The sequence below is a fragment of the Falco punctatus genome (assembly GCF_963210335.1).
Source record: "Falco punctatus genome assembly, contig: scaffold_27, whole genome shotgun sequence".
Classification (NCBI taxonomy): domain Eukaryota; kingdom Metazoa; phylum Chordata; class Aves; order Falconiformes; family Falconidae; genus Falco; species Falco punctatus.
The window spans coordinates 1,122,635-1,138,544 of record NW_027660117.1 but is presented as its reverse complement, the minus strand read 5'-3'; the positions used below and the strand labels follow the sequence as shown (position 1 = coordinate 1,138,544).

Sequence of the window (15,910 nt, the reverse complement as noted above, 5' to 3'; positions counted from 1 at the left end):
CAGAAGGGAGATTAGCCATAGATAGGTACGTGCTTTCTTTCTCAAAGAGGGGAAGGATGGTGTGGGATAGTCCTTTGCTCGGTGGTCCTGTGGGCATGTGTACTGGAGAGGAGCCATCACAGGCCACCTCTTCCTGAGCAAGCCACCACTGTGGGAGGCACTGAGATGCTCAGCAGAGGCAGTTTAGGAGCGACAGGGGTGGTCTGTCCTGCTGCTTGGAGGTAATCCCCTCCATACAACCCTGAGATGCAACGTACCCAGCTAGAAGGAATCCCAGTAGAGGTGGACAAAAAGATGAACACGTGCAGGTATTGCTCCCCAGCAACATGCGAAAAAATTCATCAGCAGTACATATCCTGGCATGTATCCGTTCATATGGAAGGTGAATATTTATGGTTTTTAGTGTAAGTCAAAAGTTGTTGGACAGTCTGGTTTGCCTTGGAACGAAACCATACAACTAAATTTCGCGAAGCAACCCGTGTTTCAAATCCGTGGACAAGGTGAAATGCCATGTGCATGAGAGCGTTTCTCATCAGCGCGGATCTTTGCTGTCTCTAAAGCAGTGCAGGCTGGGGCTGTGGGTGCTACTGGAGATACACAGCCCGCCTGCACTGCAGGAAGGTCATCCTGGTCTGACTGTCAGATGGAGCTGTATGTTGTACAATATTGTACGTGTTGTGCCAAGCTTTCTGCAGGTAAAGAAAGAAGCAGTCATGTGTTTGACAACAGCAATCATAGGTGATGCTGTGAAGAAATTCAGGGAAAATCTGCGGTGCATGGGATTTTGACTACAACCAAGCTGTAGTTCTGACTTGTCTTGGTCACTTTAATTAGTAATGTGTCATTAATTTAAAAATAACCGGTGCAGTTAAAGAGCATGGGTGTTGGTCAGAAATGCCTGGTTTCTCATGTGTAAATTCAGCAAGTCAGACGCACTGATGCAAGTGCCTGGATGAATCGGTAAAACAGGGCTGGGCTAGCCAGGGTTGGCACGGGCAGCGTGTGCAACATGTAGTTGTTTAGGCAATAGCTCTAATTCAGAGTTATGATGGAGGTGCTGAATGTGCTTGGTTTTGAAAGCACGCAGTGTTCGTTAGCTTCAATGGAAACTGCAGGATCCTGCTGTCCAAATCAATGAAACTGTGAGATACAATCCACTGTTCAGGAAAGTCAGAATATGTTTTTAAGGAAGTCTCTGTTGGTAGGTAAAACCGCTGCTGAAGCGATAGCAGCGATGGAGCGTGTGTAAAAGAGCCTAGGGAGACCTGCAGCCTTCTGGAACCAGGCAGAGTATTTCCTGTTCACTTTAGCTATTGGTCACGAAGGGAAGATGCTTCCTACAAATTAGGGTTTGTTCTAATGGAAATAGGTGACTTGTGAATAAAGAGGGCAGTGCAGAGTTGTCTTTTTTCCCCATTTTTGGAAAACAGAATGCATTATTGTTCCAGTTTAACAATAGGTTAAATGGTTCCAGTGCAAGTAGTTATCTCTTCATTGCCATAAAAAGAAATCCATAGAACTCTATCGGTTCTGATTCTGAATCAAAGAATGAAAATAGCTTCTGAACAGGGTCCTGACTAATAATTCATGTGCTGTGATATCTGCATGGTGTTTCTTCATTGCCTTTCACTAAAATTCCTCTTTCCTGTGAAACCAGTTGTGTTTGTGGGTTTGGGATCTTTTTTTCTTTCCTCCCCTTGTTCGCGAACTGCTTGATTTTTTTCTGGTGGTGTTACAACGAACATTGTGCAGTCCTCCTAACGCTTTGTCCATCAGTACTGTTTTCACTTTTTTCTTGTTCATGTTTTAAGAGACACTATTGTTTTCTTTCTAAGGGCTGTATTTTTGTTATGTCTTGCATCATGAGTGAATTCAAAGTACTTTCAATGGCATAATACACTTTGTAGTGTAGTTTTGTGAAAATGCTTCTCTATGAATTAAAAAAAAGATCATTTTATATTATTTCAGGGGTAAACTCTGAATTAATCAATCTTGGATGTGGTGTTTCTGTCTTCTAGAAATACGTGAAGCTTAACTTTGTTTTTATAGGTTAAGAAGGAAAAAAGCAAACAAAGATGTTCAAAAGTGCAGGCCGTGGCAAAACAGGAATGTGTGGATAAATTAAATAACATCACTAATCGGCAAATGAAACAAAAGATTACTGTAAGGAAGAATGACTGTTTGAAAATGGAGAATGAAAACACGATAGAAGAAAAAGACAAAAAGAGTTTTTCATCTGGGGAGAGCTCAAAATTGATTAAAATGCCAATGAAAGGGTAAGCTAAGGAAATAATCTCTAGCTCTTATTTGTAGTACTATGTAAGTGTCTTAGGTTTTCTGATACTGTGGTAGTTGAAGTAGTTTCCTCAGTGGTGAAAGCCATAGTGAGTAGTCCACTGCTTCTCAAAAAATGAAGAAAAATTCTTTTTAGACAAAATGAAGCGCACGATGGAGGTTCAAATTTATTGCCTGCTCTAAAAAAAGAAAAGGGGAAAACAAAAGAAAACGCCCACCTAAATTCCTGTGATTTCCATGTCAACACTGAGGTAAAATGCATCTTCAAAACCAGAACTGAAGACTGGAAAAAGCAGTTATTTTTGTAGGAAATGGCCACCTAGAAAAGAAAAGTAGGAACTTGGGGTTTGCTACTACTCCCTTTTCTAGGTGATTTTAGTGATCTCCGTGCAGTTGGTGTTTTCCTTTTCATTAAGTTAATATGCCCTTTGTCGGGAGAGGGGAAAAGATGATATTACCAAACCAATCTCAAAAGTCTAAAGAAGGCACACGTATTTTTATGCAGACCTAAGCAGGAGCTTTTTCTGTCTGTCCTTCAAAGGAATCTCTGCTCTAGATGCTTTCTGTAACGTGGCTGTTGGATATAGTCCAGCTTAACCTGGATCCAGCTCAGATTCCACGTGTCCCCCTCACTCTAGGGGAAGGGTTTTAAATACTTGGGCATATTCCACGATCTTTACAGTCAAGTCTGTGATTTTATCATAGCTATTTTTTGTCTCGGTTGTTTCTGGACATCATCTTAAGTATGTCTGTTTCACAGAAATATTTTTTTATAAACCTACTCACTTGGTGTTTTGTTTTTTTTCTTTCTTTCTGTGTAATGCAGTAAAATTGCCCTGAATGCCAAAGGTGCAAAGGAAAGTAAAAGACAGCCTTCAAAGCAGAAGGCTCATCAGCAGATGAGCTCTTCCAGTGGCAATCATGGTCAAGTACCGGATGATAGCACTTCCAGTGAAACATCTGAGGATGAAGGAAGGTATGCATATAAGGAATGTTGAAAATAAAACTCACTTAATGATAAAAATTGGCCTGAGAGCTAGAGGCAAGTTTGGGGTTTTGTTGTGTGTTTAAGGTTTTTTGTAAACCTGATGCATATGAAGATTCTTGTTCTTTCGTGTGACCACCTGATGTTCTTTCTTGTTCTTTCTTGTTCTTTCCTGTGACTACCTGATGCGCTTTGTGTTGACAAACACTTCACTTCTGTTTAGAGTGCTTTTGAACATGCTGGCCAAGTCAACAATAAGGTCACGTGCACGAATTCTGATTAATTACATGAGTGTGTGTGCACAGGCATAGAAGTATTTCATGTGTTTAAAAAGGGTGAGGTATCTCAGTTTTTTCACTGCAGGTATCTCAGGATTTTTTGCCCTGCTCCCCGCTCCACCTTTTCTCTTGCAGCTGTGTACCCTCCTGACTTCTTGCCCACCCTGAACTTACTTGTGTGGGTTGTGGCAAAGTGAGAAAGAGAAGTTGTTGACACTGTTCAGCCCTAGCTAAAAATCTGGTGTGTTATCAACACTGTTTTGGTCAGAAATCTAACACACAGCCCTGTGTGGGCTGCTGTGAAGAAAATAAACTGCGTCCCAGCCAGACCCAGGACACCAGAGAATCCAAAATTACAGTTCATTGACCTGTAGGAGAAGGATTCTCGGTACTGAAGAGAGCTAAACCCCTGGTATTAAACAGGGAATGCACGTAAGCGTATAGCTACATGTCTGTAGCTGTAAGATTTCTGTCACTTTGCGTGAAGTTTAGGGAACAGTTATTTCAACTATTTGCTTAATATCTTGCGGAAAAATTAGCCTTCCAGTAGACATTAATAGCACACAATAATTGTTTCAGTCTTGAACTATATCTAGCAAAGTTACTATACCAGATTTTAGTTTAATTCAGTTCTGCAATTAAGTTTTCAAAGCAACTGTAGGTATTATTCATAATGCAAAGTAAGCATTTCAGTACTGAAATATATTTCTTGTTTTCTAGACCTGCAGCAACAACCAGGAGTGAAAGGAACGAGGTACTGTAAAACTAGTTTCTTGATAAACAGTCTCTATCAGCTTTTAATCACTTAGATGGGAGCAGTGTTTATGTAGTGATCAACCAGATGTACAAATTGCTGCTGGTATGCAGCTTTATTGTATTTGAGACAAATCTGTGGGCTGTGAAGGAGAGAATGAATCATTCCTGCATTTGTAATGGTCTGTAATACTAGACAGTGGAATTACAGAAAGTACTGTATTTTTTGTAGGTCAGCATACCAGTGGAAGTAACTGATGACCCTGGTTTAACTCACTCATCTGACCCACCTTCAGAGGATGTCCGGTTACAAGCTTCAACCTACAAGGAGACTATGCTGCTGTTGGAAGAGCTTAGTGTGGTTCATATGGGTATGTTTTCAAGTCTCTGTCTTCAGCTGTTACAAGTTCCCCTTAAAACATGATTTCTTTGTATGCACTCCAAAGTATGTTAATTTCATATTTTGATATAGTATCTCTTTGTGACTAGAGATCCCCCTCAAAAGCTGTGAAACTGTCACTTAACCTGAGATGTTGCCTGCATTGCCAGCCGACGTGCCTTACGTTATCATTGGTTCTCTGTCTAGTCAGAGCTGGAGAAGCAGTTTCTTGCAAAGTACAGTTCAGCTCCTTCTAATGCGGTCATCAAAAGTCAGCAAGAGCTTTTTCTTCTTTATATCCCCTTGATGTGGTTTAAGCCCAGCCACACCTAAACACCTAAGCACCACACAGCCACTCACTTGTTCCACCCCAGTGGGGTGGGGGAGAGCATCGGAAAGGGAAAAGTGAGAAAACTCATGGGTCGGCATGAAAACAGTTTAATAGCAAAAGCCACGCACGCAAGCAAAGCAAAGCAAGGAATTCATCCAGCACGTCCCATGGGCAGGCGGGTGTTCAGCCATCTCCAGGACAGCAGGGCTCCGTCACGCATAACAAATACTTGGGAAGACAAAGTGCCATCACTCTGGATGTCCCTCCCTTCCTTCGTCCTCCCCCAGCTTTATATGCTGAGCATGATGCCGTGTGGCATGGCACATCCCTTGGGTCAGCTGGGGTCAGCTGTCCCAGCTGTGTCCCGGCCCGGCTCCTTGCGTACCCCCAGCCTGCTGGCTGGTGGGGTGGGGTGAGGAGCAGAAAAGGCCTTGGCTCTGTGTGAGCGCTGCTGGGCCATAAGGAACACATCCCCGTGCTACCAACCCTGTTTGCGGCACAGCTGTAAAACATGGCCCTGTACCAGCGACTGTGAAGAAAATTAACACTATCCCAGCCACAACCAGCACACCCCTCAACAGCTAATGAGAAAGAGTACAGCAAAATAATGGCTTTGCTTAAAAATAATAAGTACATATATATAACAAATTTCAACTGTCATAAGATGCTTGCATATATGCACAAGGCATTATATAAACATAAGCATCACTTACTAGGGCTCTTAAACTATGCTAAAATTTCATTAGGCAAGTGTTAACCTTGGCTGAAGGCCAAACTCCCCGCCCAGTGCTGCCACTGCCCCTCATTGACGAAACGGGGTGAAAAAGCCTGTGGGTCAGTGTGAAGGCAGGGCTGTCACTTCCCAGTGACTGTCACTGGCAAAACAGACTCCACCGATTAAAATACATTTGGATAGTGAGAAACAAAGACCCCAAACCTGAGAAGGACACGTCGGCACCCCCCCTGCTCAAGCTCTGCTGCGCTCCTTCCCTGCCACCTCCCCAGGCAGCACGGGGAGGCTGCGGTCTGCAGTCGGGACGTAGCAGTTTCTCTCTGCTGCTCCTTCCTCGTCCCTTTTCCCTGCTCCAGTGTGAGTCCTCCCCCAGGCTGCAGTCCTTTGGGGAAAATCTCCTCCAGCCTGGGCCCTCCATGGGTCGCAGGTCCTTCGGGAAGGATCCGCCTGCTCTGGCACGGGGTCCTGCGCAGCACTGCGCTGTGGGTATCTGCTCCAGCATGGTTCTCTCAGGGGCTGCAGGGGAATCTCTGCTCTGGCACCTGGAGCAGCACCTCTCCCTCCTCCTTCGCTGACCTGGGTGTTCGTTTGCGGGGCTGGTTTTCACATGCTTTTCCCCTTCTCTGCCCGTGTGGTGGTTTCACCCTTTCCTACGTTTGTTTTTCCTGAGGAGCTGCCAGCACGGCTGAGAGGCTCAGCTGTGCCCTGCGGTGGGTCCATCGAAACCGTCCATGTCCAGCACGGGACGACCCCTGGCTCCTTCTCACAGGGACCTTCCCGCTACCGAGACCTGCCACCTGCACCTAATGCAGCAAAGCATTGAACAGCTTATACATTGGGCAGTATTTGTGCAGCTTTGTGTCTTTTCTGTCTCAAAACAGGTTCTGCTACTTTGCTGAAAATGCAAAACATACTTCTTGAATATGAACAGAGAATAGAACGTCAGAAAAATCAGTATAAAGCGCTCTCAAGAGAAGTAAGGAAATTGGAAGATGAAAGGGAGGAGTCACAGTTCAGAGCGGAGAAGACTCAAGATTTGAAATCCGTATTGGCTCACCAAGCAGCAGAATGGAAAAGGGATATCCAAAGCCTTAAGTATGTAAATTGTGGTCTGATAATGTATTATCTTGTCAGTGGTTTTGTTCCGAAAGACACTGATGGTGCAGGCAACAGGATGAGAAGTTTCCAGTCTTTTGGGTTTGGGTTTTTTGAATCCCGTGGGCCAGTTATGCTATGAAGTAGATAATGGGAGAGGGGAAAAACGTCCGGATACCAGCTCCATGTACAGTCTTCTGGATGTTGTTCTAACTTTGTTTTCTAGCAAGAAAAGAGCAAGAGAGTGTGTATGGGGAAATCAGATTTATAAGAGAGATTTGAGAGATGGTTGGGTGGTGGTTTTTTTTTTTTCATTTTGTCCTTGCGGCTTCAGTTGGCCTATAATACTAGGGTTTCTGGTAACTCCACCCAGTGCAAGTCAAACCAGAGCTTAGAGCATTTGTTTGCTTACCTGTTTGTTTGTTGGAAAGGTCAAGTTTGGGATTGCCCCTTTCCCCACACTCCTGAGCTAGACCCGGAGGCGTGAGGTTTCTCATCGCTGTTGACATCACGTCAGACAGGGGTGGCCAGCAGGCACCGTAGGCAGTTCAGCAAGGACAACTGCAGAGCCCTGGCCTGGGAGGGGAGATCTCCTTGTGGTGATCCCCGGTGGGACGGCGTGGCTGGGGAGCGGCCCAGGCAGAGAGCGAGCTCAGCAGGAGCCACCGTGAGCTGGCAGCTGGGGCGGCCCGCAGCGGCCTGGGCTGTATGGAGGGCAGCAGTGCCAGGGCACTGGGGGCAGTGAGTGCCCACCCCTCCGCAGGGCTTGCTGAGCTGTGTCTCGAGCCCGGGGCCCGGTGTTTGCCCGCCCAGCCCAGGAGATCTTGCCCAGTCCGTGTGAGGTCGGCAGGGAGATGCCGGGCTGGCCCGGGGGCAGGAGCACCAGCCCTGTGAGGGGAGGCTGCGGGAGCTGGGCCTGGGGGAGTTGGGCCTCCCAGCGCGGGGGAGGGGGGTACGAGGAAGAGAGGCCGGTCCCAGCTTGGCCTGGGTTTGACTTCAGCAGGTGTTCAAAATCCTCAAACATCTGTCAAGTATAAAGAAGTAGTATTTTCATTCTAAGTGAATTCTCCAAGCAGCGTTAAATTTATACTTTCAAAAGTTACACTTTTTGCGAAATTACACTAGAAATTACATGTAAAGCTTTCTCCTTGCAATATACGCCATTCAAATACAAATGTTTCTGTCAGTCTTTCAAGTAATTTTAGTGGTGGTTGATTCTTGTTTTGCGGAATTTCTAAAGCAGGCTTTCAATTGGCAGTTCTTCCCTTAGGTTGACACTTGATTTTTTTTAATTTTTTTTTTTTGTCCACTATTGTGAGTATATGGGAAAAAATAGTCAAAATAATGATCAAACGCAAAGCTGCTTTCTTGTTTGGGTACCGTGGGCACACCATGGACCGTTTTTTACCATGTCAGTGCTCATTGCTGATTGTTTCAGTTGGTAAAGAAGCTGACCTTCCATAAGGCTTTCCTTGTAAGTCAGCTTCAAAATGAAATTGCTGTAGTTTCTCCCAGAGGTAGATCCAACTGAGGTTTAAAACTGTTTTTAATCGTATTCAGCTTAAACCCCATGCATTTCTGAATCTGGTTTTGAACACTGACATCCTTCTTGAGTAAACAGAAGCTGCTTGTTCTGCCTGTGGGCAGCAGTTGTTTTAGACTTACAGAAGGCTGCTGAAAAATTGTCGGGTCTGCCATAGGTAAGTGGCGTGCTGATTCACCAGTATTACTTCTGGTCACTGAATCCGTAATATGTAGGCAATGCTAAGTATACTAAGAAAATGTATACTAACCATAGTAAGTTTACGATGCTTTGATCTGATGAGACAACAAACTCCTTTTTCAACAAAATGGCTGTAATATGAAGATGGGTTTTTTTAATTTTATTTTTCTAGTGTGCACACTGGTGTGTGTTTCCCTATACAAACTTACAAATAACGGATAAATCACCCAAAGTTTTTTTTCTCTATCTTGTACAACTGATACCATGCACAACGGAATGAAGTTAGAATTCTTTAAAAAGTTGAAAAGTACAGTAAAAATATGAACTCTGAAAACATTTAACATTTTTTATGGTTTGAGTTGTCTCTGCAAGTTCATCATGTTGGAATATCTACTTTTATATCAGTGCTTTTGTTTCTCAAATCCTCCGTTAAATCCCAGATGTTCTTTGAAACAACAAGAAGAAAAGAGGCTCAGAGTAGAAGTGCTGTGTGAGAAAATGAGAGAAGACCTCCGAAGGAAAGAAGATCAATATTGTAAAGAGATGGAGGAGAAACAGAAACTTGAGTTACACTCTAGGAATTTAGAAATGGAGTTAAGAACACTGAGAAAGCTCTTGAAACAGGTATATTAAATAATGAATTAAAGTCTTTGTCTTATTTTCTGCTTCTTTTCAATTGTATTCCAGTATGCCTAGAGAAGGAGGCGCTTTGTTCACGGAAGAGGCGTTGGATAACAATTGTCAGGTTTTGAGAACAGTAGGGTACAGTTGGTTCACAATTGGGCTGGTTTTTTTTTTTTTTTTGCTTTGCAGTTTATTATTCCTTTTTTCCTTTTTCAAAATTGAGGTTTCATTTGTATTTCAGGCAAAGCCTTACGTTTTTTTGAATTACTACAAAACATCCTGTATTTCGCCTTCTTAAATTTTCATAAGAAAATTTAAATTTATTTATTTATAGGTGGATTATCATAACGGTGGGGAATCAAAAATGTTTTCAAGTATGCAAGGGAGAATGGGAAGATGTATTGCTAGCTCTGTTTTTTCTTCAGATGCAAGCAGTTTTATTGTATTACTGTAGGTTGAAGAGGAACGTGATGAAACACAGAGACAGCTCTCTTAGGAAAAGAGGGCCAGAGCCCTTCAAGAAGGAATTTTGAACAACCACCTTGGGAGACAAATGGAACTAGAAGAAGGGACAAGAAGATCTATAGGAAAAAAATCAGAGGTAAGCAGATTTTTTTTTCTAATAATAAATTAAATTTCACCATGTTTGTTTTAAAGTCATAATAAATCTTACATAACTTTTTCTGTTTCTTGATGGTTTATTTACTGTTTACCAGTGTAACTTATCTGGGTAAATACCTTTCTTGTTTTCTCTTATGTCTAAAAGTTCTGGAAAGCAGCATCACTCCTGTATGTACCTGAATTACTTGTGCAAGTAGGAAACTAATAGAAGACACTGTTTACACCGTTTCTTAACCTATCTGTTATTTGTCATTTCACAGACATTTCGTCATCACTTTTTAGGCTTTCTAGCAGTGAAACACCTAGCTACCTATGGCAAGGTTGACCAGGAAGAAAGTTGTTTGACAGTGTTTGTGTTTCCATTGCTTTTTTTTTTTTTTTTTAAATTAGTTATTCCCTTATTGAACTTACTTCAAGTATGCCTTTCTTTTCCACCTCCACATAACTAAAATTTTATGATCGAATATCAGCAATGAATTCAACTCTCTGTAAGAGTTAGAGTAACTGGAGGAGAAAAAGCAATCATAAACACTGTATTAAAAAAGATCTTGAAAAGAGTTTACTGAATTTCCTAAAGAATGTGCAGTGCCTGGAAGCCTTTTTGTTCTTGGCTGTGCTGCCCAGTAAATGTAGGGTGAATGTGTTTAAGTGGAAAAAAGTTATACATACAATAAAGAGGAAATATACAGGACTATTGCATTCCGGGGGTGATTGAGTTTTATAGCTAACTTCCAGTAACACAAAAGGATAAGTGTTCAGAAGACATTTGAGAAGGAAAATACCCTTTCTGGCCTTGTGTTTACCAGATCTGTAGCACAACTAATTCAACCTTAAAGGCAGTATTATAAAGGCATGCACATACAAGAAAGCGCTGTCATTTTAAAAGCTTTGGTTGCTGGTTTAAGGGGGGAAAAAAACGTAACTGTATATTTGGGATGTTCATTTAGGTTTTAAGGATATGTTGCACTTCCGTTGTGTACGTACGTTGTACATGTGCATGGGTTCACAGAGTAGCTTATTGCCTGAAACTTCATCTTTGAAGTCATGCTTTAGTACTAGAAATGTTAAAATGCAGTTTATTGCTGCAGGTTTTTTGTAGATTCATTTCCCAATTGGCTCTTTATTCATGTTCCCTGTCCTTCAGGAATCCAGCACTGACAGAGAACAGGATCTGTTGTACAAGAATCAGTTACTACAAGATGAGATTGCTATGCTAAGGCTAGAACTCACTCAAGTAAGACTTAGGCACCAGGAGGAAGAAGGAAAATATTTAAAGGAAAATGAGACCTTGAAAGAAAAAAATGAAGCTCTCAAAAAGGAACTTAAACTGAACAAGGAAGCGTTAAGACAAATGTTTTTTCAGTTCAACACGGAGCTGGACTTACTAAAGACAGAATCTGCAGTGCTGACTTCCAAACTTGAGCAGACAAACAAAAGCAAAGACAGACTAGAGACAGAAATTGAATCATTTCGTTCCTCCCTGAACGCTGCAGTTCAAGAACTTGAACTTCATTTGTCATCAAAAAGCAATGCTGAACGAAGATTTCACAGAGAACGTGATGAATGCCTTTGCTTGCAAGTCGAGCTCCATCGTGACCTCTCTGGCGTGCAAGAAACCAACAAGAGCTTGTCTCTGCAGCTGTGTAAAGCTAAAAGCAAAGCTAATAGGCTAGAAAATGAGCTTCACCAGTTGAAGCAAATGCTCAGAGAAAAAGCTTTGCTTTTAGAAATGGCAAAAAAGAATTAAGTCAAGGCCAGTGTCGGGCAAAGGAATGTGATCATGCTTGACAACTTGAGAAAGATCCAGTAAGCAAACCTGTAATAAAACAGGAGTCCTTGCAGGAGCGATTGGCCCAGCTCCAGAGTGAAAACCTTTTTACTCCATCAGCAATGGGAAGAGATGCAGAACAAGAGGATCATGAAAGAAAAAATAGTGGATTATGTGCAGCACTGTTTTAATGACATTTTCAGCAAACTTAGAGCTGATACAGAAAAGCAAGTTTATCTAATAGAAGAGCGAAACAAGGATTTAAATGCCAAGTGCACTGATTTAAGGGAACAAGTCTTTAAATATGAGACTGACGTAGTAGAAAGACAGGTAAAGTATATGCGTAGAAAGAACAATTTAAAGTTTGTCCATTCTTGAAATTAGTTTGTTCCTACAATGTATCCGGTGTAAGTTATATGCATGGGACCAAAGAATACTGATTTGTTCTGGTTTGTTATGTTCCTCTCGGAATTGCGGAAAGTTTTGGCAACGGGGATATTAGTCCTCAGATCTAAGCAGAGAACAGAAAAAAGGTATCCAAGTCTAAGCTTTGATCAAGAAAGGTGATTCTTCTCTAGAACTTTTTTTCATCTATTTTCCTTAGTCCATGTTATGCCCTATAGAATAGTCTTAAGTATTTGATGGTGTTGATGTAAGTATTGCACTGATGACATGAATGAGAGTGGTATAAAAGGAGGAACCATCCAATACACGAGGGCTGAGAAATGAAGGTACAGAGAAGTGAAGTGGTTGGGGATAGATTTATATGAAGCTTCTATAGAGGGGAAAAAATAGGTTCTCTGTAAGCTGCTATCAAGAGTGAAGAGTATTAGTAATGTCCAGCTGTTGATTTCTGTATGTGTTTTGAGGGTTCTGAGGGGCCTACCTGTTCCTCAAAGTTCATGTCAGACGGTGACCTTAAGCTTTCCCTTTTATGATGTGTAGCCACACTCCAGCAGTACTGTCAATCATTGTAAACTGTGACTTGCTTTGTATTCTTACTACCAAAATAATGGGTTCCTTTTGAAGATCATGTGAGAGAGTGTGTGTATATGTATATAGCTATATATATATATGAGCTATGCAGATTTTTGTAAACCTAATCTATCAGTACTTCTAAAACGAGCTGAGTAAGAAGACTACAAGAGGATGTGATTCAACATACCCTTAAAGTGTATCTCAAAGGAGCTTTCAGATATTTGTATTCATTTAATTGTATTTGTATAGTGAAGAAACAGAAGAAAGAACAATCTAACACAAAGTCCTGCCTTCAGTCACCAGAGTAATATTTGCAGTCAAACTGTGGCTCTTAGATCACAACAGATTTCTTTGGGTTTTGTCAGGAAAAAAATACCTGATTGCAGTGTGTTCCTGTGTATTGTTCAAGGAAGAACGATACCTGAGCCTTTTTTATGTGTTAGGAAACAGAAATCCTCGTGAACAGCTGCTGATAGTCAAAGGTTCTCAGCTGAGAAAGATGACGAGAGGTCATCATCCATGCAGATGCCTGCTGCTGGCAGGCAAAATTTCATACTTTTGGGTTCAATCTAGACAGGTCTAATTGTATAATAAAATAAGTTAAAGGCGTATTTCATGTTCTTAGAACTTTCTTCATGCTAATTTAACTGTTTCATTAGGGCATGTTTGGACAACTGCAGCAGGAGCTTGCTGATGCACCTAAAAAGCAATCTATGCCAGAAGCTTCACTTGAAGTTACTACACGCTACCACAGTGACCTGGAGAGAGACAAGCTGCGCTTGCAAAAGGAGTTGGAAAGAAAGTTGAAAACTAAGGTACTTAATGTCTGTAACTATATGAATAAATCTGAGTGTAGCTGTTGAAAGTAGGAGCGAATGTTGTCCTTTTGCACCACCTTTTGCAGTGTTCTTACGAAAACTGAAGTATAGAGGGAACCAGAGGAGCTTTGCAGGAAAGCTGTAGGGTGATTTTGTGTGTGTGTGCATGTCATCTTATCCCCCAAAGTTGTAACCTCATCCTGTCGCTTCTAGAGTATTCCTTCTTCCCACCAGCTCCAGCTGCTGTTCTTGGTTATGGTTCCTAAGGTGTGTTTTACACTCCACATCAACCTTGGCCATAGGTCTTGGATGGGTGGAGGAGAGCTTAGGCCTGTTTCTGTGTAAGTTACTGCATTCTCCTGCGCTCTTGTCTTTTCCGGCCACCTTACTTTTTCTTCTGCCACTGTTGCCTTCACAGACGCAGAAGCAGAACATGCTGGCTCTGACATCCAAGGACTTGCACAGCACGTGGGAGGAGCACTTGAAGTCAAGATCCCACCTTGAAGAGCGCGTTGCTCAGCTGGACGAGGAGAAGGCTGAACTGTTGCAACAGGTGAGCCCAGAAAATTCTCCGGGCACCGAGGCAATACCCAGGAGAACCACATGCACCTTCTGGTCAGGTTCTTACATATCATTGCTTTCTGTTATCCCTGCCATTCAGGCTGCGAGTACCTTATCGTTTGGGGGTCACGGAGGAAGCAAATAAAAGCTAGATGGGTATCTTTGTGTAAGTTCTGGAGTGGCTCTGTTGGGAAGAGTTCCCAGTGTGGTTTGCTATCAGTTGAGCACATCGAGCAAGGCCACAGTTCCCAGTTCTTCCTTGGATTTTGTGTGGTCATCTTCTGACCCCTTGGTTTCTAGGCAGGTTTATGTTTCCAGTGCGTGTATGGAGGAGCTGCTGTATGTTTTCAGCGTAGCGGGAGCTTAAAAGCCTTGCAGAAAAACATACTGAAGGAATGCTGGGTAAATGAACGAGTGCTTGGGAAACAAGCAGCGCCTGCCAGTTGCCAAGGGGCAGCCTTCCCCTTTTCTCCTTTTCTGTAGAGGGAAAATGGAAGAACAAAGTCAAAACAGCTGCCAGCTCTCCTCTGGTGTGGCTGAGAAAACACCAAGAGGAGGAAAACCATCATGTGGCTAAGTAAATGCCCACACAGAAGAGGTGGAGGTAATGGCCGAGGGGAATAAAATGTTGAAGAACTCCAAAAGATCAGATTCCTCCACAAGCCCCTGCCTGCTGGTTGGTGGAAGATCCCATGAAAGCTTTGGATGGATTGATGTTCTCCCATGAAGTGCATACCTACATAATCCCTACTATGAGCAGAGGCACTGCCAAAAGTGTTCTCCAGCATCTTTTCCACCTGTTATGTCTAGAAGAGGATGGCCTTTGCTTCAGGCGAGGGCATCTGTTTCTGTAGTTACATATTGGTCTGTTTGATGTGAAACCTGAAGTGATGGATGGAATAGCCTCGGGAATTCCGTCCCATGGCATTCTGTGGAACGTGGCTAACGGATAGAGATGTCCAGCAGCTTCTCTGTGGAGAGCGCTAGATGCACAGACTGTACGTAGGTATTTTTCCTGTGCTCTGTGTGCGTGATATATCTTTCTTTTCTCTTTTGAAAGTGCGAGAGTGAAAGAAAGGAAGTGAAGAAGCTGGTAGAGTTGAAACGCCCAGTTGAACTACGTCTGGCCCAAGTAATGAAAAGAAACCTCGATCTGCAGAAAGACTGTAAGAGGTACGGCTTTTTAGCGTGGTGAAGAGGTATCCCTGCGTAGGAGTCATGTTTTATTAAACTTTAGTGTAAAAATAGGTGTACCTAACTGTGAGCAGATGCCAGCCTCGTGTTAGTTCTTGCAAGGTACTTCTGTACACCAGCCCCTGGTTTTCAATAGCTGCCAAAACAACTGCAGATGCAGGTTGCCCTGCAGTTCTCCTGGGAAAAAGGGAGTCTTTCATTCCTCTTTTCAGGTGAAATCTGGACTCTCCAAGTGTATGTGGCACAGGAATACTGTTTTTTCCTGGTAATTCCTGGTGCGTCAAGTACATTAAAGATAAAGCAAGCTGTGTCTGTGCTGTTTACATGAGAGTATGTGAAAAAGTCCAGTTTTGTTTCTTTTTGCTTCATTGTTTTCATGACTAGTTTGCTGTGCAGGTTGAAGAGGCTGCTGAGCAGAGCTACGAAGGAACTAAGGGTGTATGAGGCGAGAGGGGGACTGTCCCAGCTTAATTTGCAGGGAGAAGTGAAGAAAATGGTCAATGAAATTGGCAGATTAAGAACAAAGGTGAGCTTTATTTTGTTTGGGTTATTGTGGTGGTTTTTCTTTTGTAACCTTTATTCTTTCTTTATACTTCTTTTCATGTTGTTGATTTTGACTACTTTTTTCTTGGCTGTATTTCTGAAATTATTTGGCTGGTTTTTGATGTTCCTTCTATGGTCACAGTAGTAGGCGACTGTAATACTGATGTAGCTCTTAGGGGTAAAGATGGAAGTGTTACGTACACAGCAGTATCTGCGAGGGCGCATCAGGGG

At 42.6% G+C, this 15,910-nt stretch overlaps 1 protein-coding gene across 1 annotated transcript; it reads left to right on the top strand.

The window, feature by feature from the left end:
- Window positions 1–12,965: 12,965 nt before the first annotated feature.
- Window positions 12,966–15,137, top strand: LOC308057964 (ankyrin repeat domain-containing protein 26-like; the record flags this gene model as incomplete). Its single annotated transcript, XM_080411971.1, has 3 exons — window positions 12,966–13,378; window positions 13,800–13,934; window positions 15,003–15,137. The coding sequence occupies exons 1-3, from the start codon at window positions 13,226–13,228 to the stop codon at window positions 15,135–15,137; spliced, it is 423 nt and encodes a 140-aa protein (XP_080268097.1). The 5' UTR covers window positions 12,966–13,225.
- Between the last annotated feature and the right edge of the window lie 773 nt (window positions 15,138–15,910).